Source organism: Sminthopsis crassicaudata, chromosome 2 (genome assembly GCF_048593235.1).
Source record: "Sminthopsis crassicaudata isolate SCR6 chromosome 2, ASM4859323v1, whole genome shotgun sequence".
NCBI lineage: Eukaryota > Metazoa > Chordata > Mammalia > Dasyuromorphia > Dasyuridae > Sminthopsis > Sminthopsis crassicaudata.
The window spans coordinates 683,244,435-683,266,559 of NC_133618.1; the positions used below are offsets into that span (position 1 = coordinate 683,244,435).

A 22,125-nucleotide genomic window follows, 5' to 3' on the forward strand; every position below is an offset into this window, starting at 1 on the left:
TGAGAAAACTGAGGCAGGTAGAAGTTGAGTGCCTTGCCCAGTTCACAAAGCTAGTAAACTGTCTGGATTTGAAGTCAGGTCATCATCCCTATTACTCTGATACCTCCTCTCCAGTGCCATAGAAATCCACCTTGGAAGTTTACTCCATCTCAGACTAGAAGTTAGCCTCCATCCCTCATGGGCTCAACAGCTGATTGGCTGGTGACTCCACCTCATTTTTGTGCATCCCCACCCTGTCTTTTGTACTGTGCTGTTCCATTAGCAGGCAAGCTCCCTGAGGACAGGAATGCTCTCTCTTTTTCCTTATATTCCTGTGCTCCACTTACCTATCTGGCTCTGGACCCAGACTGTGCAATCTGGAGGCAGGAGTGTCTGCACAGGTATGGGATCGAATCACCCTGATATCCTTTCCATGTGACAGGGGTGTTCAAGGTGGCCAAGATATTCTGGCCCTGCCCTGGGGAACAGGGTGAACACTTGACAACACAGAGTTATTCATTGTTCCTATGTGGGGGATTTGATATCAATTTTTAATTTTCTTTGACTTGTTCTCCCTGGACTGAATTCTAGCCTGGTTTTATATGTGTGTGTGTTAGAGTCTATAAGGGAAGAATTTGATATTTCTACATTTTTATACTTATTTATAATTTACCTGTGTCTTATTACATAATCCATTTGTGTAAAGGTGGATTGGCCAAAAACACTGAGTAAGAAAAACCACTGAGGCATAATCCAAAGCAAGAGCATTTCCAAAAGGGTCTGTGGTCCTCTCTAATGAAGTTGACCTCAGGCCTTCCTCATGAGCTGACATAGCTCTGATCCCCAGGACCCTATTTGGTAGGATTTGATACTCAAATAGGCAAAAGAGACAAGGTAAAATATATAATCTCATTGATTGATAGAACTTGTTCTTAGGGGACAAAAATGATGTATCAGCAGCAGTGGGGTCACAGGCTGAAGCCTAGAAGATGGTCACCTGTTCATATTGGATAAGAGAGAGTGGTCTGAAGATATGGAAATAAGAGGAACCCGTGCTAGAATTGGTCCAGGAATTTGGGCAAAATAGGGTAGAGATAGCTTTGTCAAGATTAGTTGTACAATAGCAAAATAACTGTTTGGACATGTATACATAGATTGTATTTAACTTATACTTTAACATATTTAACATATATTGGTCAACCTGCCATCTTGGGGAAGGGGTGAGGGGAAGGAGGGGAAAAACTGAAACAGAAGGTTTTGCAATTGTCAATGCTAAAAAATTACCCATGAATATATTTAAAAAGCTACTAAAAAAAAAAAAAAAAAAAAAAAAAGATTAGTTATACAAGTGAGGGGGCAGCTAGGTGGCGCAGTGGATAGAGCACCAGCCCTGAATTCAGGAGGACCTGAGTTCAAATATGGTCTCAGACACTTGACACTTCCTAGCTGTGTGACCCTGGGCAAGTCACTTAACCCCAGCCCCAGAAAAAAGAAAAAAAAAAAGAGTTGTACAAGTGAGCTTCATCCCTGGTAAAAAAAAGTAGTGAAGGTCACATTAAAGTAACTATCAAGGCCTACTATAAGTACCTATCTTATTTGATTGTCCCTCTATGATTTATGTGAAATATCAAACTGATTAATATTGACTGAAATGCAGTAATAGTCCTCATGAATCCTATCTCCCAAAGGTATCATGTGAGAAATATGCATATTCTTGTGATACCCCTGATCTTTTAGCAATAAATTCCCTGACAATTTGTTAAAGGGTAAATTTTACTTTCTGTTGATCTTTTGATTAGATTTGTTCACTTCTGATAGAGGAATGCTGAGGTCTCCTGTTGTGTCACTATGCTTTGTTGCCATTTAGTAATTGTTTCTTTCTCCATGTAGATACTATACTACCTTCTGTATAGCCGCAGAACACTGAAATCATTGTTTGGAGATCTTTTACGTATCTCCTAATTTCCTTGTTTCTCTCTAGTGGTATTGGGAATCTCTACTTTTTGCTTTGTTTCATTGCACAATTACAACTCCTGAGTTTGGGAACGTAGCTTATAAATGTGCTTTGCCATACTACTGGCACAGTCGATTTTATTCCAGACTCCTGAGTTGGTTCTGGGTCCTTCCTTGCTCATCTCCAGAGATGCTTTCCCCCTGTCCTGTTGCCAATTTTGTCCTGGCTTTGTCCTTGGTTCAGTCCCACCATCCACTGCTTTCACCCCTATTCACACAGCTGCAGAAAATGGTAAACACAGATGGAAGACACCCAATCTGGCCCCTAGCCGCCGTTCCTCAGAGGGCTTCTGAAGAACAGAAGCTTCCTGAGGGCCTTCTCATGTTTCTGGGAACTTCTTTTTCATTGTTTCATTATCTTTGCACCCACTATCCAGCACAGTGCCTGCCTCTAAGGGTTCTATAAAGGCATAGTGGTTTAAAGTTCACATCTTTTAACCCATAGAGCTCACTGCCAGGCAGGTGTAGACCCCACTGAGGTCAGAGACAAGAAAATACTGAAACTGTTGGTTGGGAGCTCACTAGGCCAGCCATGGGGAGCTGGGGATGCAAAGAAATGGCCTGGTAGCCACATGAGACAGACAAAGGAGGTGGATCTGTTCTGAGGGGATTTAAAGCACACAAAGCATCTCTTTGTCTTCTTACCCGGCTCCTCCTCTTGGAGACTTGGGGCAAGAAGTTCATTCTTGGGATAACCTCATCAGGTAGTAAGGACCCACCTGCCTTCCAACTTCCCCTCCTCCACATCCTGGGCCTCCCAGATCACAGTGTGGGGCCATGAACCCTTGGTGTGCCCATTCGGTCCTTTCAGTCCTGTCCAACTTTTCAGAACCACATTTGGCGTTTTCTTGGCAAAGATACTGGAGTTTTGGGCCGCTTTTCTAGCCCATTTTACAGCTGAGGAAACTGCAGCAAACAGGGGGAAGTGTCTTGTCCAGGGTCACATAGCTAGAAAGTTTTAAAAGCTGGATTTGAACTCGGGGAGACCCAGCCCTAACCCTCACTTCTGGTGCCTTGTTTATAGACTATGGACTTTTCTGACTCAGGCTCAGAGCACAGATAGATACAGCCTGGCAGGGCCAAGTGGCTCTCTAAACACAGACTTGCATCTGATTGATAAGCATCCCCCCCCCAAAAGGCCTCTTTTTGCCCCCCCTCCCCATCTAGGGAAGCCTTCCTTCCAGAGCTTAGCCATGAAATCTCCCTGGGGGAGTTCCCTGTTCACTGTTGGGGCTGAGTGTTCTGGGGGAGGGACCGGCAGGGGGCTGCTGGTCTCCGTGGGACTCATCCCTTTTCTCCCTTATGAAGTGAAGGCTCTAAGAGCTGCTGCTATCTGACCAGATCTCATAGCCAACCAAGCAATACTTGTGAGGAGAGACACAAAGAGGCCAGTCTCTTCCCCTTTGACTTCAGTGGGGTATCTGTCCAGCAGGGAAGTCTCTGAATTAAAAATACATGGGAACAAGATGGAGATAACGGAGGGCATTAACCAGAATCCTGAGGGGCCAGGACAGCTTTCTTGGGGCAGGGACTCCAGGAAGCCAGAAGAGCGGGAACGGGGTCAGGGAGCATTGGGACCCCTGGGGACCAGAGTCTGGAGACGGGGCACCTGGTCCAAGCCGGGAAGCCAGTGTCACTGTATCACGCGGGGAGGGGGCCGGTGGAAAGAACTAAAGGCAGAAGAGGATGGTAGATTTGGGGCCCCAAGCAGCTGGTGGTATCGAAAGGGGGAGGTCACTTTGACAGCTGAGTGGAAGGGGGCCACCCAGCAGCTACTGCTTCAATGGGGGGGGGGGAGTTAGTGCCACAGGAGAGACAGGGACAGAGGTGAGGCTGACAGGCCTCGGTGCCTTACTGGGGGGAGGCTGGGAAGGGGGAGAGTGAGGAGTCCAAGGGCTCCCAGCCTGAGGGTCTCTGCGGGTGGAGTGAAGCCCGGAAGCCCGGAAGGTTTTCTGGGCAAGATGAGCGCGGCTTTGGCCCGAGTTGCAGCATGGCTCCGGTTATCAGGAAGGCGCGGAGGTGAGAGATCGGAGATCGGGGAGAGATGGGCCAAGATAGGAAGGGGGGAGAATCCACAGCCTGGAGAGGCCAATCGGACCCAAGGAAGTGAAGGGTTCTCCCAATGAGGAGCACCGAGGGACCAGAGGAGAGAGCCTCGGGCACCTACAGGCAAGGGAGCCGCAGGCCCAGTGGTTAGCCCTCTGTGGGAGAGTCCACGGCTGCGCCGGGGCCCGAGGGGCGAAGGAGAGGAAGAGCCTGGTCCTGAACTCCCTGATGGAGGAAGCGGACCGCCTGAGGGGGAGGGGTGTAGAGCCTTTCGGCCGTGGCCAACGCCCGGTGACCCGCGTGTGGGCACGGGCCCCGGAGGGGTCTGTTCCTTCTCTGGCTCGTTTTACCGAGGAGGAAACTGAGGGAGGCCTAAGTGAGCAAGTAAGGTCTGAGTGGAATTGGGACTCCGCCCTTCTCGCCACCTCCCGGGTCCAGCCGCGGCGGCCGAGGGGCAGGGGCTCGGCCGGGAGAAGCGAGGCCGTTCCACCCATTCCTCCGCCCAGAAGCCCCACCCCGCCCCCGGGCTCCCAGTCCCCGGCTCGCGTCGCAGTCAGATGCCTTGGGTGGGGAGGGCCGGGGCCCACGGGATCCGGATTGGTCGGTAGGGGCGGGGTCCGAAGGGGAGGTCGGCCCGCTCCCGCGGCCGAACTGCTCAAACCCGGACGCCGGGCGTGCTTGGCGCAGCGGGCCTCTGCGGACCCAAGCCATGGAGCCTTCCCGGCCGTCGACGCCAAGCTGGCCGCAGGGCCCTCCCGCCGACGGCAGTCCTCCCGGGGCCGCGGGGGGCGCCTTCCCCGAGCCCTGGGCTGCGCCCCTGCCGCCGGACCCCACCGCAGCCGCTCCGCGGGAGAGTCCGGGTGAGATGGGCCGGCCGCGCGCCGCCCCGAGGCTCCGGGGTGGAGACTGCTTGGAGGGGGGCGGCCGCGGCCGGCCCGGGAGCCCCACTCGATCCGAGGATGGGGGGGCGGCCCCGGGAGGCGGCGCAGTGGCAAAGGTCGCTGTGAGGTCCGCCCCCGCCCGAATCCCGCAGAGGGGGGGAGGCCGGAAAGTGGAGCCGGTCAGTGGCCGGCGCTCGGCCACTGTCCCAGGAGCCCGCCCGCAAGGGTGACGGCGCTGCTGAGGCGCCTAGCCACAGGAGAAAGCCGCCTCCGGCCCCTGAAGCAGGGGCCGAGCCCGGCCTCCACTTAGCCGGGGGGCTCCGGGAATGCCGGCTCGGCCCGGAGCAAGAGGACGCTTGCAGAGGGAAGCCCAGCTAGCCCGAGCCCGGAGCCTTTTAATGGAAGCGAGGAAGGAGGAAAAGGAAGGCAGAAACAAGGAGGGAGAAGGGAAGGACTAGGGGGGGAGAAAGGAAGGACAAGGGGGGGAGAAAGGAAGGAAGGCAGAAACAAGGAGGGAAAGAGGGAAGGAAGGAAGGCAGAAACAAGGGAAGGAGAAAGGAAGGCAGAAACAAGGGAGGGAGAAAGGAAGGAAGGAAGGCAGAAACAAGGAGGGAAAGAGGGAAGGAAGGAAGGCAGAAACAAGGAGGGAGAAGGGAAGGAAGGAAGGCAGAAACAAGGGAGGGAGAAAGGAAGGAAGGAAGGCAGAAACAAGGGAGGGAGAAAGGAAGGAAGGAAGGCAGAAACAAGGGAGGGAGAAAGGAAGGAAGGAAGGCAGAAACAAGGGAGAGAAGGGGCGAGGGGTGGGTCAAGAGTGGGCTCTGTACCCCCCAGCTACTGGGGGGAATCTTAGCCAGTCCCACTTTGGGCCTGTGTGGGGTGTTGGAGGCTTAGAGGATGTGGGCAGGAGCAGAGTTCTGCCACAGAAGCATCTGTGGTTGGGCTGGACCCCCCCCAACCCTCTTCCCCAGCTAACCTCTGCACCCCAAGGGTTCCCTGCTTTATCACAATGGCTCTTTTGCCTTCCTGGGTGGTCCTGTGTTTGACCCAATTTCAGTTAGCCCTGGCCTCTGTCCCTGAGCCCATTTGGAGTTTTCTTAGCAGAGTAACTAGAATGTCTGATCACTTCCTTCTCCAGCCCATGTTACAGTTGACATAACTGAGGCAAATGACGGAATGGACTTGTCCGGAGCCTCACAGGCAGCATTTGAATTCGGGAATATCCTCCCAGGCGCTGCACTCTGCATGATGCCCTTGGCCCACTTCAGGACCCTCTACCTTTAGTCCGGCTGCCTCCCTTCCCTGTGTGGTGGGAGAGGAGTGTGGAGGCCAGGGCCTTGATCTCTCCCAAGCCCCAAGAGCATTGTGGCTCAGGCCTGCTTCTCTTCCAGGCAAATGGGACGCCGACCAAACTCCGGGCCTCTCCTCGCTTTCTCCTCCTCCAGCCTTTGCCCCTGCTCCCCAGTCCCTGAACGCGCTTGTTCACCCTCCTGGCTCCTTGAGCAGCCCCACGGTCCAGGAGAATAAGGTGGACCAGAGCAAGGCCAAGAAGCAGAAGACCCGGACGACGTTCACAGAGGAACAGCTGAATTTGCTTCGGAGAGACTTTGCTGTGTCCAAATATATTACCCCGCAGAGGGGACGCTACTTGGCCCAGCTATTGGGACTTAGTTACAAACAGGTGATCAGCCATTGGAGGGGGGTCTGCACTGGCCTCCGTGGTGCCGAGAGGCCAGGAGGCCAGGGAAATGGGCTTTCCCCTTCAGTGTGGTCTACTACAGTATGAATGAGATGGGAGGCTGGGGGAGGCAGGGGTGTCGGGGAGTCTGGCCTAGACGTGGGGAAGGGGCTGCTGTGGGTGACCAGAAGCTGGCTGTCTTCTCCAGGTTAAAACATGGTTTCAGAACCAAAGACTGAAAACAAAGAGGCCACAGATGGTCCTTGTGTCCTCGCCACATGACCCGAGGCTGCCCCAGGTAAAGAGGCTCCCCCTGGCCTTGGGCTTCCCTGCGTCCTGGGAGGGGGCGGGGTAGGGCCCCTGTGGGGGTCCATTCCTTCAGGTAACCCATCTCCCCTTCTTTTAGCTGGGACCGGCCATCAGACCACAAGGCTTCAGGCTCTCCTCTTCATTTCACACGGACCCTGGAAACAATCATCCCGGAAACTATTCAGGATGGAGTGACCGGGGTCCCGAAGGCTGTCTCCCCAATTACGGAGAGGCATCCTTCCCTTACCCAGATGGCCCTCCAACACCCCTCCACTACCCGCCAGGGGGCCCCATGAGGCACGCTGGCTGGAGCTGCCCCACGGGGCCACAGAGCAGTGCGGCGGGGGCCCCCATGGGGCACGCTGGCTGGAGCTGCCCCACGGGGCCACAGAGCAGTGTGGCGGGGGCCCCCATGGGGCACGCTGGCTGGAGCTGCCCCACGGGGCCACAGAGCAGTGCGGCGGGGGCCCCCATGGGGCACGCTGGCTGGAGCTGCCCCACGGGGTCACAGAGCAGTGCGGCGGGGCCCCCCATGGAGCACGCTGGCTGGAGCTGCCCCACGGGGCCACAGAGCAGTGCGGCCGCTTGTGGCCCGCTGGGCATGCAGAGGCAACTGGCGCCCCTCCCCAGCGCCTCTGAAGCCGGCTCTGCTTACAGGCCAGCCCCGGGCGGCAGTGGAGCCATCCTACCCGGTGGGCAAAAGTGAACTCTCCAGGTTTGGCCCCCAGATCTGAGGTTATCCAAATCCAGATGGAAATGACCGAGCTGGAGAGGGACCAGCAGCCGAGGTGGGGAGGGGGACTCACCGGGGGCTTTGGCTTTCCGTCTTGAACTCTGTTGCTATGGTGATTTGGGGGTGGGGTTGGTCATGATCCTGGCAGGCTGGCTGGCGCTCCAGCCATTCGTTTTTACCTTTCTCGTTCCAAAGGGCTGAGTGTAAAGGAGTCTCATTAAATCCCTGAAATGAATTTCATTGAAATCTTTTCATTTTTGAAAAGAAAATAAAAATGTTTCCCCAGCTCACGGGTGATTTGGAAGCACATCGGACTGTGGCGGCTGCTGCCACAAGGGGACTGGGCTAGCCGGGGACCACCTTTTCTCTCTAGAGCACCCAGTCTTTGGAAGAGATGGTACTGGGTCCCCGGACTCCCCCCCCCCCAAAGTACTCGTGGAGAACGGGGGAGATAGGCAAGGCATAAGGGGTGTGGTTTCTGGATCCTTCCTCCCCAGGAAGTCCCTTTTCCAGCTGTGTAAGTGTAGGTGCAGTCAGGTGCAAGCAGCCTCCAGTGGAGGGTGGGAAGTGGGGGAGGGCCGGAGGGCTTTAAGGAGGAGCAAAAAAGGCCAATTGGATATCCCAGGGGACGCTGGCTGCTGCATGAGGACCGGGTCGGGGCTTACATCCCTGCTGTGGGAGGCCCGGCGACCGCGCCAAGTCTTGTCAGGGGCCTAGTCAGCCTCCATCAGACGGATCAGTGTCCTCATCTCTTGGCAGATACCTTCTCCCCTGGGGAGTCTCAGGCGGTCCAGATTCATTCAGGGCTAGAGAAGCCTTGCGCCGGAGTCGGGGACTTCAAATTTCACTGGACATTAGCTTTCATTATGCTCTTGAACTGTTTGCTTCTTTGTAAAATGAGAGTTGGACCCAATGGTTGGAAGGTCCCTTCTGTTACCATAGACAGGATCCTAGAAATTGTTTCTCAGTATTTCTTTTTTTTTTTAATGTGCAAAAAACTTCCTCACACCCACCCTCAAATGAGGAAAAAAACCTAAGCCCCTGCCTGCATTGGCCACATGCCCCCATGCCAACTCCCCCCACTCCTTCCGGCTCCTGGAGGTGGCAGACGGTTCACTGGAAGCCCTTTGGAATCGGACTCAGCCCTTACACTGATCTAAGTCTTCTAACGCTGTATTCATACTATTCTTGGCATTAAAAGTTTTTTTGGTTCTGCTCACTTCCCTGTGTGTGCCTCAGTTTACTTCTCTGAAATCCTTCTCTTTATCCTTTCTTCCAACATATTTATATGGCATAAATTGTTCACTCATTTTCCAGCTGTAGGCACCTGTTCAATTTCCAGTTCTTTGCCGTGGCAAACTAGAAATAGTGGGTAACTCCTGGAAGCTTTTCGGGGGGTACATCCTTAGAGGTTTCCGGGAGGAACGCTCCTTCCTTTCTCCTCCTGTTTTCCTGTTAAATGTGTGCACAGTTTAGTTTTTTTTTTTTTTTTTAATAGCTTTCCATTTTCCAAATACATGCATAGAGAAGGTTCACCCTTGCAAAACCTTGTTCCCAATTTTTTTCCTCCCCCCCATCCCCTAGAGAGCAAGTGTCCCATCTACCTCCCGTGGGCAGTGGCTTCGGCCTGTGGGGCGAAGCTGTCCTTGCTCCCTGTTGGTGGGCGGCCCCCTTGATTATGGGAGCTGCTTTTGCTTTTTTCTCCCTCCGCAGCTGGACAGCTCCCCTGGATGTTCCCCACTGCATGTCCCAGCTGGAGCCGTGGCCTTTTCTGTGAAAGGCGACACTTCCCTGCTTAGACTCTGGAGGCCTCGGTTATCCCCTGGATTCTTCCTCTTCCCCCCTCCCCCCCCTTTTTTTTGCATTCCGCCTCTCTCTAGTCTCCATTCCCACCGCCGCCCCCTCAGTTTATGCTTGGATCCCCACTGGAGGGGGCTGTTCGTTGGTCCTGCTTTTCAAATGCGGCTTCCTAAGGCACAGGGCCCTCCCTCCCAAGGCTTCCGGGGCTCCCTCTGCCGGCGGGGTAGCAAGCGGGAGAAGCCCCGCACGGACTGGCCCCTACGGCCAGTTACTCTCCAGCAGCTCTCCGCTGCAGCCCCACTAAGAGCTCCACGCTTTGCCCCCTGTCCCGGCAGTGTCTGCCCACCGACTCTTGCCGCCCTGTTTTCCGCCTCAGACGAACCCTCCGTGGGCCTCAGGGGCCGGACGGGCTGGGCAACTCAAGATTCCATTCCGTGTCATGCTGCAGTTCAGCCAGTGTGGCCCCTCCGCTCCGTCCGGGGCCAGAAACGGAACCTGGACAGATGGAGCTGAGGGGGTTCCCCTCACCGGGGGGAGGCATTCTCCTCAATGGAGGGCACCCCTGAAATTCAGTCAATCTGTAGGGGCTCGTGGCTCAGGCAAGGCTTCCTCTCCCGTCCCAGGACAATCAGGGTGTATGGCAGGAAGGGTCGGACATCCTCCGGGCCCGGAAGGCGCCAAGTGGGTCCTCTGTCTCCATGAGAGTCTGTTCTTGGAAAGGCTGGGCGACCCCGGAATGCATCTGTGTACGGTGTTGGGGGGAAGAGTTACGGTAGGTCCAGGGATTGTGGCACAGACCACGTGTTCCAAAGGCGTGGAGAAGCCCGCTCTTGGGAGCTCCCGTCTGGGGGCCACTGTGGCCGGTGAAGGTGGTTTCTGTTCTTTGCCCCTGTGTGTTGGCTCACATTTTAGGGGAAGGGGTTGGAGGCGACCAGGACGGTTTTAGGAGTTGCAGTCTATGCTGGACTTGGCCGATACATTTGGGATGAATGCAATGCAGGAATTGTGTTCAATTTGAACCCCTCCTCCCAGGGACCAAAAGTACGTCCCCTCAGGTCCTGGGCTGCTGGTCAAATGTCCATGCTCCTTCATCTGCTATAAATATATTTTTCCTTTTCTTTTTTTCTTAGGCATTTAGGGTCACTTACCTGGGGTCACACAGCTAGGAAGTGAAGCTCTGGGGCTGGATTTCAACTCGGGTTCTCCTGGTGCTCCATCCACTGCACCACCTAGCTGCCCCCTCCCATACCTGCCAGAGCTGTGAAGTAAAAATGTCTCTGGAAGAGCTAATTTTTACACGTCAGTGAAATGGAAGTGGAGGATTGCTGGCCACAGATGGGGGAGGGCACCAGAATTTGTGCTTGAGCCACTAGCAGTGGAGAGCCCCCCAGTTCCTCAGTGGTGCCCCAAGATGTCATCAGCTTTGCTCTGGGAGAGCCTGAAGCGTTTCCCCGTTTGACGGGTGTTCACAGGATGGGCTCGGGTTTCAGACACTTGGCAGTTGTGTGACCCTGGATCCGCAAGCCCCTTTTTCCCCTTTTGGAAAGAGAAGAATACGGCTCCCGCAGGGCTGTTGTGGGAAGCCGACCGGAGCTCCTGCCAGAGCACACTTCCAAGTGAGATTATTATCATTAAAACTAATGAACACTCATTTGAACATCTCAAAGTCACAACATCCAGAAACAAGCAAAGGAACTCCCTCCCGTCTCCACCTAAACACACCAATGGGTGGGTCTGATCCCATCACTTCCCCAGGGGCCTTGGGACCTCTGGCCCGGCTCCAGCACCCGTCCAGGCTCATTGGGCAGACGCTCTGCCCTCCGCGGCACCCGTGACCCTGCTCCAGCTCCCACGCTTTCCCATTTCATGCCGGCCATCGCCGACCGCTCCTCTCCTCTCCCTCCTCTGGATCAGAGCAACACGCCCTCTCAGAGTCAAGGCTGCACCTTTGGCCATTCCTCCTCCCTGCAATCGTCCCCCATGGAAAAGGGTCAGCTCGGACCCAGGTCGCCTCAGTATTCTTTGCGCCCAGTGAGCAGTTCGTGCACAGACAGCGGATTCCGACACACGTCACGTGGGCAGCCCCCGCTGCCCGCTTCTCCATCTACCCTCAGCCACTTAGCAAAGGCCTGCTGGGCGCCCGGAGTTCAGAATATAGAACGAACAGTTCCTGCCCTCCAGGTGCCTACAGCGCCCCTACACCCCAGACACGCACGTATATACATGGACACACACATACATGCACGTGCACATGTGCACACACATACACAGACACGATGTGTATACATGTGCTAACATACAGTGCCCACATGCTCACATATACAGACACACAAGCATGCACATGTATACATGAACATGCACGTACATAGTCACATATCTGCGTGCACACAGATACATGGATATATACACGTGTGCACGGACATACACACACATATATATAAATAACAGACATGCTTGTCTCTACATACACTCACAGACATGCGACGAGGTTCATGGGCACATGCACAGAAATAACATGTACAAGATAAGTTCTAATGCTCAGGCCACTTAGAAGGTGCTGCCTGACTAATGGTGCCTTCCGGGGGGAGGGGACTAGCAGCGGGAAGGACCACGAAAGGCTTCCTACCCAAGTTGCTCTGGGCTGAAACATTTCAAGGGATGGGGGCGAGGGGAGGGACGGATGCCCGGCCAGGGGGCTGGAGTACAAAGGGGTGGAGGTGCACTTGTTAGGGCTGAACCAGGGAGGCAAGGAAGGAATAATGTGAGAGGACTGGGAAGGGCGGAGGGCGAGGCCAGCGTGCAGATCTACGGCCGGCCTTCTATTTGCCCGTGGTGGCAGTCCGAAGCAAGCCCAGTCCGCGGCTGTGGAGAACGTGCTGGACCAAGGACGGCCTGCAAGCTGGGAGCCCTAAGGGGAGAAGAAAGTCCAGGTGATCAGGGGCTAAACTAGGGAGACAGGGGTTATGGAAGTGGAAGCAAAGGGGCAGCTGGAGAGGGGATTTGGCCATGACCGAGCTCCAGAGCGAAGGGGTATTTGAGGGGCTAGCAGGATTAGCACCAGGGGGTGAGGGCTCTTCAAACACTTTGGGGGTCACGTCTGTGGCTCCGGGAAGCTGCGGCATGTGCAGGTAAACTGTCTCAACAGATGGCTAAACCAGCTCGAAGCCTCAAACCCATCAATGAGGTGGGGGGGGCACCAGGAGGAACGGGCAAGGAGAACGATCTGTTCCCAAAGCACAAGGGCAGCGGGAGCACCTGGTCAAGCTCTGCAGCCGTCTGACGCATCCCAGGCCATCGCTAGTCCTCTGGACTTTTGTCCTGCCGCTGCCCCCGACCCCGGTGACTCTGGAAGAGAAAATGAGGCTCGTGCCTTTGTGCGGCTCTGCTTCCCTTCAATCCAATCCAAGCCCCATCACGTCGGGGGCTTCTAGGAAAATGGACCCCAGAGCGACGGAGGAGCGACCGGGGACAAAGCCAGACGGCGGGCCTGGCAGCTTGGGGGCATTCTCAGCCGTCAGAAGGAGCTGCAGAAAGGGAGATGTTTGGAGGGGGAGAGTTCCGCTCCGAGCCGGAGATGCGGCTACACGGCTAGCCCGAAACGTCTAGGAGGCCGGCGATGAAGGCGGAAGACCGCGATGATGACGATAGAGAGAACTGACACAGAAACGTCCGAAGCTTCGGCAGGGCGAGTCTCCGGTGACTTTTGTCTCCTCGGCTTCCCCTTGCCCCTTCACCCGCGGTGGAGGCGACTGGCAGCTTTGTGGCGGTCTGGTTGCCCAGACCATTACAAGGCAGAATGACCAAGGGTCTCGGGAAGTAACATCTCGTTTCACGTTGCCATTGGGCCCGTGATGAAGCAAACTCCCCCGCTCCCACGGAGGAAGGGCCTTGAAGAGCGAGGCCGTTTCATTTGTCTCCGGGTGTCGTGGGCACCCTGTGCAGGAGCCGGACCTGGACTCGCATCTGGCCTTCGACACTGCTCCTCTTGGCCACGTCACCTTCTGCATCTTCCTCATCTGTAAAACTGGGATGATCATCATAGCCCTTCCCCCAAGCTGCTGTGAGGGTTAAATGAGATTGTTATAAAGCTGCAAATCTTCAACAAAATGCAATGGAAATGCTTCCATTATTAGCCCCAGCCCCAGGACAAGCACACAGTAGGCGCTTAGTAGGCCTGCCAGTTGACCTTCTTTAAGCCCTCTGGTCAAGGTCTTGTGAACTTTGTGGCTGCAACTTGGCAATGGCCCTGGCGGCAAGGGCAGCTGGACTGGGAAGTCATTCAGGACTGAGCAGACCTTGGACAGGAACCCGGGGTCCGAGATGCCTGTGTGACGCTCCTCGGCAGCTTCTATTCCTTTTCCCATCCCGACAGTGCCGGAGCTTCGGCCGCTTTGGAGTGGGTTTCCTTGGTTTACTGGGTAAGTTTCTTGGGAGCTAATGCAGAATCCAGCCCGGGGTCATGGGTCTGGAGGCAGGAAATCAGGTGTGGAGTCAGGCTCTGCTGTTTGCAGCCCGTGAGCTCAGAGCTTCTAAACTGCAGCTCTCAGCCCACACGGCTCCCCAGCTGGGTGGGAGTGGGGAAACCCTGGGCAACTGAAAAGGGATCAAATCTTAGGCCAACTTTTCCTTTGCTTTCTTTCCTCGAGGCCATTGGGGCTAAGTGGCTTGCCTGGGGTCACATGGCTAGGCAGCGGGGGCTCTGCCCCCGCTCATCTCCTGCCCCTGTTGTAAACTAAACAAGCGCCTCCATCTCATTTCCTCCTCAATCCATGCTAAAATTTGTGTATCCCAAAGAACTGCCTAAAATCCGTTTCTTCCAGATTTATTATCATAGACGTTTGCTTTGTCGGCCATTGTAGATTCCTTAGTACCCGGGAGAAAAGGAGTCCCGAGTGGAAAAGGTGGAATGAGCCCCGGTCCGAGGAAGGGCTCTGCTTTGGGCCTGCTCACGCCCTGCTCAGGGCCTTCCCACGTGGGCCCCGCCTTGGAGAAGCCAACCAGGCCCAAGGAGCCGTGCTTTCGGCAGCCTAGGGCTGAGGCTCCCAGCTGGTGGGGCAGCTGTGCCCCGGGGCTTCAGCTGAAGGGCGGGGGTGGGGGGTGGGGTCCGGGGGCGTCTGGCAGAGGAGCAGAAAAGGGGTGGGAGCCACGGGCCGCGGCTCTAGGCGCTAGGATGGAGCCTCGGGAGTTGCCCAGGAGGCGCCTGGATTCGGGAAGCAGCCGGGACTCGGGGAGCAGCTCGAGCTCGGGGAGCAGCCGGGACTCGGGGAGCAGCTCGAGCTCGGGGAGCAGCCGGGACTCGGGGAGCAGCCGGGACTCGGGGAGCAGCTCGAGCTCGGGGAGCAGCTCGAGCTCGGGAAGCAGCCGGGACTCGGGGAGCAGCTCGAGCTCGGGGAGCAGCCGGGACTCGGGGAGCAGCCGGGACTCGGGGAGCAGCTCGAGCTCGGGGAGCAGCCGGGACTCGGGGAGCAGCCCGAGCTCGGGGAGCAGCCGGGACTCGGGGAGCAGCCCGAGCTCGGGGAGCAGCCGGGACTCGGGGAGCAGCCCGAGCTCGGGGAGCAGCCGGGACTCGGGGAGCAGCTCGAGCTCGGGGAGCAGCCGGGACTCGGGGAGCAGCCCGAGCTCGGGGAGCAGCCGGGACTCGGGGAGCAGCTCGAGCTCGGGAAGCAGCCGGGACTCGGGGAGCAGCTCGAGCTCGGGGAGCAGCTCGGGCCCGCGGATCAACCTGGACTCGGGGAGCAGCTCGGGCCCGCGGATCAACCTGGACTCGGGGAGCAGCTCGGGCCCGCGGATCAACCTGGACTCGGGGAGCAGCTCGGGCCCGCGGATCAACCTGGACTCGGGGAGCAGCTCGGGCCCGCGGATCAACCTGGACTCGGGGAGCAGCTCGAGCCCGGGGAGCAGCTCGGGCCCGAGGATCAACTTGGACTCGCGGAGCAGCCCGGACTCGGGGAGCAGCGTGGGCTCGCGGAGCAGCCCGGACTCGGGGAGCAGCCGTCTTGGGTGGACCCCCTTTCTCCCAGCCCTACTCTCTCCCCCTTCCGACCCTTCCTGCCGCCTCCCTGACTGCCCCTGCAGCAGCAGCGCGTCTCCCGCGGAATCGGGGCGTTCCCTTGTCCAGGCCGGGGCGAGTTCCGGCCGCGCGCCCCGGACCCCGCGCCAGGCGGAGCCGGAGCTCGAGGCTTTCAGGCCGGCCCCGGGGGGCTCCCGGAGCTCTCCTCCCCCGGCGTCGCGGGCCCAGCCGGAGCCGGGCACCGAGTCGCTGCGGTGCATTTCCAGACTGGTGATCGGGAGTTACCTCCTGGGCCGGGCCTACCGCTTCACCCACGGCGGCGGCCGCGGCTGTCCCGGCTCCCGGGGGCCCAGCCCCGACCGCCGCGGCCCTCGCCTCCTCTCCTCCGCCTCGGCCCGTTACCGATTCCCGGCCTTTTGCGTCAGCACCCTGAAGCTCGTCGGGGCGGGCATCCGGCAGCAGTACGAGGACGAATTCGCCGACCTGCTGCGGAAACTGGGCCGGCGGCGCCGAGTCTGCCCTGTGACCTTGGTCCGGGTCACGAAGGAGGCGTTCGGCGGCGGCCCCACCAACTGGGGCCGGGTGGCGGTCATCCTGACCTTCGTCCGCTTCGTGCTGATGTGTCTGGGGCGGCCGGCCTGCGGGGGCCTGCTCTCGGACCGCATCGCCGACGCCCTGGTGCGGGCCCAGGAGGCCTGGCTGCGGCAGCAGAGAGGCTGGCGGGGGCTGGTCCGCTTCTTTTACGGCCGAGACCTCGGCTGGCTCCTGGCCAACGCCTCGGGGACCTGGGGTTTGGACTGCCCCCTAGCTTAGCCGTAGCTGCGGGGAGGGAGGTGGCTGGAAAAGGGCGCCTCTTGCCGGGAACCCTGGCCCAGGACCCTCGGGAGTTTGCTTGGATTCGCGGAATCGGGAACGCCGCCGCAGCGCCCTGGCCAGGATCCCACTAGCCGGGCCCCTGTGGCCGCCCACGTGGGCCGCACGGCCTCGAGGCCTTTCTGGCCCAACTCGGAATCCAGATTGGGGTGGGGGAGGGAGGGCAAAGGGGGAGGAACGGGTGGGGGTGGGGCGGGAGGAGCGGGGCGAGGAGATCGCATTAATAAAATTCGAAAGAAGCCTTTCCCATCAGTCTTGGGAAGTCCTTCAGGGGGTGGCGGGATGGGGCCCTTTGAGAGGGAGGCTGGGATTAAGCCTGAAGTGGGCCCTGCTGGGGGGGGGGAGGTAACCCCAACGGAGGGGAAGGCGAGATTGGGAGGGAGGGCCATTTGGAAGGAAAGGAGTGTGAGCTGCCTGACCTCTCCTTCCCCTCCTCCTTCCTTTGCAAAGGAGCCGAAACTGAGGCCAGGCCCCACCTTTGCGGGGCAGAGGAGAGGAGGAAGCCGTGGGGAGCTCCAAGTTCTTCAGCTTGCAAGGGTGTCTGGGGCCTGGGGATCTCTCCCCAGTCCCAGGTATCTTTGAGGCTGACGGCCCTAAGGCCTTCCCAGCCTTCCCTCCTTCCCCATGGGTCGTGTTGGCCTTAAACGGAATCCATGTGGTGGCAACCTCAAATGGGGAGGGACTAAATGGATGGCTCAGGAGGGCTGGACCTCTGTGAGCTCAGTTGTCCTGTGATGTGAGCAGTCACTCCGGGGCCCACTTTGTGCTGGACTGGCTGCTCCAGCCTTCGGGAGCTGGGTTTGGGGGGGGGCGGTGCCTGGGCGGGGCTGAAGCTCTGTACCAGGAGGAAGGAGAGGCAGAAGCATTGAATGCCAGGCGCTTTCCAAAAATTGGTTCCTTTCCATGACCACCCTGAGCCCCCTCCAGTAGGAATTATCTGCATTTTACAGTTGAAGAAGGCAGATACAGTGATTTGGTTGGGTCACCTAGTTAGTATCTGAGGCTGAATTTGAACTCAGATCTCCAGGCCCAGCATTTACCACTGACTGCCCCCTAGCTGCCTCAGGTGGGAGAGACAGCCTTAACCTTTTGGCCCAGACCGAAGTTCTCCACTTGGGCACAAATCTGGGCTAGGATTCCCTGACCCTAAGCGAGGGGCTGGAGCTTGTCTAAAGGCGTCATCGGGCTGGGCAGCATGAGCTCCTCTGAGGACCAAAGGAGCCCAGAGGAGGGAGGAGGCCACTGGGTTTGTCCAAATTGACTCCATCTCAGAGCCTGGTTTCAGAGCTCCCCAGGGACGTCAATCGGTCGTTCATACTGCCAAATGAGTAGCTCCTTTGATCTTCAAAACAAAGCTGGGAGACGGGGGTTTTTGTTCTCCTGTATTAGCCGAGCCCGCTGCTGGTCCCCCCCAAACGGAGGGAGTAGTCCTTGTATCTCTCTCCATTTAACTTCTGATGGCTCAGCTTTTAAAAGGGCTTCCGTGGTATAATCACTAGGGTACAAACTTGCTCCCTCAGTCTATAGGAGACATACTTTCCTTCCCCCACTTTGGCTTCCTCAGTCTTTGGGAAAGAGACTGGGGGCATAGTTTAGCTAAATTCCCATCCTCATACAATCTCAATTCCAAATGCAAGCTCTCTCCACCATCATCCCAGACAAGAAATTCAAGTCTCAGGCACCTTGACTCCTCCCAACTTCCCTGCCAAGCTGGCAGGCTGCACTCATCTTGGATCTTTTTGAATGCTTAGGGATACTTTATTTTTATTCATTTTATCTTTAGTTTATGGAATAAAACGCATTCCCATATAACAAAATTTCTATTCCCCCCCCCAAAAAAAAAAAAACATTTCTACTTTCCTTCTGACCTTGGGTACATCTATTTGTGGAAAAATATGCATTTACTATGATTGAAATGATCTAATTTTACCTAATTTTCTATCTCTTGTTTATTTGTAAATTGTTCACCTATTCAGAAGTCTAAGTAATTTGTTACATATTCTTCTAGTTTTCTTGTAATCCCTCTTTATATCTAGGGCATGTAACCATTTTGATCTTATCCTGGTAAATTGTGGCAATTAAAAAATTCAGGAGTTTCTACCCAGTGGTTTCTGGGTAATTTAGTCATTTTATTGACAAGACCAAGACATTATTATTAAAAGGATGGTTATTTCACTGGCCATACTAGAGGCAGGTTCAGGGCTTTTGGAAGAGGAATGAGAATTAACTCTGCTCAATTAACATGATGGGAGGTGAGCTACATTAAAATGAGGGCTGAGAATGACATCATGTCACTCTTAGACAGAGAAACTATCCCTATACTCTGACCACCCCCACCCTTTGGTTTTCTAGCAAAAGGATCAGGCTCCAAGCGAGCCAGATTGAAGGGAATTCTAGAGATTCTCTGTATGTTTGGGTTGTGTCAGAGAGGAAACTGAACTTCAAGATCTTGAAGGGAAAAAAGAAAGGGGGAACTCCGAATTTCCCCAAATCATTAATAATCATTTTGCTCAAAATGTTGTAAAATATTGAACTATGAGCAGTTTCTGCCATACCTCTTTTCCCAATAAATTTTACCAAATATTGAATTCTTATCCCAAAACCTTGTCCTTATACGTGTCAATTAGAAGATTATTATATTAATTTGCTGGTGTAAATTGTATGTTTTCTCTACCTATTGACCTACTTTCCAATTTCTTAGCCAGTACCACAGAGTTTTGAAAATTACTGCCTTGTAATACAGTTTAACATCTGGGACCGCTAGGATTTACCTTATATCTGATTGCTCTTGGAGAAGATAGAGGTAAGGGGTGGGGGGTGAAGGAGAAAGGTTTGGGACACAAAGTCTTATGAAAATAAATATTGGAAACTATGTTTACCTGTATTTGGAAAAATAAAATACTGCTAAGAATTTTTTAAAATCTGCAATTTTTATCCTTTACACATTTTTTAGTTGGTTACTTTGATATTCTTGAATTTTTTTCTTCCAAACAAATTTTCTTATTTTTTTGAATTCAATAAAATAAATTTTCATATCCAGTATTCAATTCCTCAGTAGAATAGTTAGATAAAATATCTTGTAATCCAGTGGGATTTATACCAGGAATGTAGGGATGGCTTAACATTCATCCTGTTTTCAAGGTTTTCAGGTCTAGTTCATGAAGATCCATCCACATTCAGTCCCCACAGCCCTCTCTCTGGATGCGGATGGCTCTCTCCATCACAAGTCTTTTGGAATTGCCTTGAATCACCCCATCGTTGAAAAGAGCCAAGCCCATCACTGTTGATCGTGACATAATCTGGTTGCTGTATTCAACGTTCTCCGGTTTCTACTCACTTCACTCAGCATCAGTTCATGGAAGTCTCTCCAGGCCTCTCAGAAATCATCCTGTTGGTTGTTTCTTACAGAGCAATAATATTCTATGACATTCATATACCATAATTTATTCAGCCATTCTCCAACTGATGGGCATCCCTCGGTTTACAGTTCCTTGCCACTACAAAAAAGACTGCCACAAACATTTCTGCACATGTGGGTCCTTTTCCCTTTCTTATGATCCCTTTGGGATACAGACCCAGTGAACAGGGATTTTCACCTTAAGGAAGCAGCAGGAAAAAGGGACTGTCCAGCTGTCCATTTCTAAAGATGCAGCCTGTTCCACTGGGTCACGGAACTTGAGGAAGCAGGATGCCTCCATGAGGCAAACTTCATTACCCAGGAAACAATCCTGGGGGGCAAAAGCTATCGGGATCTCCATTTCTTCTTTTTATTTATTTTCTTTTTTTGAGATCTCCCTTTCTGAGGCTCAGAACTGAAGTGGATCACCACTGTTATAGAGCAGCCTGTATCTGAAGTGATATTTGAATCCATATTTTCCTGGCTCCAAGTCTATCTTGCTATATGCTAAATCCCAGAACTTTTCCTCCCCATTCTACAGCTTCCTCGTGGATACTGTGGTTTATATCCAAAGAAGTCAAAAACCCATTTGAATAAACTGCATAACTGACATCCTGAATGAAGACTTCTGTGTGGAAAAAAATGTTTTGGAATGAGTTTTTTGGCGGGGTTTAGAATCGATAAAAAATCTCAAGTAACCAGGAGCACTTGGCCAAGCAGGGTTTGGATGTGCCCCATGTGGCTGGCTTAGGCTCCTGAACTCTGTGCTGGCCGCTTTCCTGCCTCTCCTTGCACCAGCTTCTTGGATCAGCACTCTCCCAGGGGCAGACAGCTCTTGATAATCTCCTAACCAACAAACTCTCCTCTCCAGGGTTAATCATTATGTTGACTAAAGTTCTCATCTTTCCTTTTTCAAAAATTATATTTTTTTATTTCATTAAATATTTCCCAATTATATGTATCATTAAAAAAAATTTTTTTTTTAAATTGAGTTCCATTTTCATTCTCCTTCCTCCCCTTCTCAAGAAGAAAGGCAATTTGATTTTGATTATCCACACGAGGTCTTGTCAAAGAGATTTTCTCATTTGTCATGTTGCAAAAGAAAACACAGATAAGATAAACCAACAAAAATAAAAGAAGTAAAAGAAAAAAACCCTTCTTCCATCTGCACTCAGAGTTCCTCAGTTCTCTCTGGAGGTAGAGGCCTTGGCTCATTGTCTGGGTCAGAGGCACAGGTCTTTCAAAGCTGGATTTTTCTTTAATGTATACATTATTCTCCCTGTGTTCTGCGTCCATTCCCAGAAACCATTCCTGTTTCCTTTCAGACCATCCATTTTACTATTCACTCTTGCTGCCCAGGAGAGCTGTGGTCCATTCATTCGCCTCAATGTATTCATCCATTCTTTACCTAATGGCCCTCCCTTCCGCTTTCAGTTCTTTGCCAGCACAGAACAATTGGCTACTAACACATGTTTGGATGGGTCCTCTCCTTTTCCTTGGATCTCTGGGGCATGAGTCTGGAGGATGCTTGGTTCAGTAACTTTGGGAGTAGGTGCCCACTTGGTACCAGCTGCTGCATCATGCTCCAAGCAGATTTTCAGAATCGCCAGACAGATATGCAGAAGGAGCCCAGACTAACGGGCTGCAAAGTGGCACAACAGTGGAGGGAGTGCCAGGCTTGGAGTCAGGAAGTCCGAGTTCTGCTCTCGCCCTGGCTGTGGGACCCCAGACAAGTCACTTCCCTGGAGAGTGACTGAGGGTGCTAGGCGGGATTGCTGCTGGTGGGGGTAAGGAGAGGTGCTGGAGCTGGGGTAGTTGGTAATCAATTGTTGGGGGTGGTAGTGAAGGAGGCTGGCCCTTTTGTCCCATGGGGGTTCTCTCCATGGAGCCTGATGGAAGGGGCTCTGACCTGCTTCAGTGTCTCCTGTTCCTGTTTGGCTCCTGAGGGTTTCGGGCCTGGCCTGGAAGCAGGAGCGGCCTGGGAATGGGTCGTGCCATTGCCGGGCGGCTTCCTGGACTGGTGGATGGCGGGATGTCGGCGCTGGGGCTGGCGGGGGCAGGGCGGGGAGGACAGGGATGGCAACCTGTGATGACGGTGTGTGATGGGGTAGGTGGCCTCTACACAGGACCCATTTTTGGCCCCATAGTGTTAAATGAGGAGAGATGGAAGATGGGCAGAAAATGGAAAGGGGATGAAGAAGTCTGTGAAGAAGGAGGGGAGCACAGTAAGGGGAGGACCCCCTTTGGGGAAAACGAAGAAGGGGTGGGGAGCTGGTGGCCGGGGATGCACAGGGCACCAGGTCTAAAATCAAGAGGCCTCCTTTTACTGAGTTCAAATCCAGCCTCCGATACTTACTAGCTGTGCAACTCTGGGCAAGGCCCTGCTCGCCTCTGTTTGCTCATCTGTGA

General features: G+C 54.6%; 1 protein-coding gene across 1 annotated transcript; it reads left to right on the top strand.

The window, feature by feature from the left end:
- The first annotated feature begins 14,606 nt into the window (after positions 1–14,606).
- On the top strand, positions 14,607–16,563 carry LOC141553040 (uncharacterized). Its single transcript, XM_074284889.1, has one exon. It carries the CDS (start codon positions 14,607–14,609, stop codon positions 16,257–16,259), a length of 1,653 nt encoding a protein of 550 aa, XP_074140990.1. The 3' UTR covers positions 16,260–16,563.
- Positions 16,564–22,125: the final 5,562 nt, after the last annotated feature.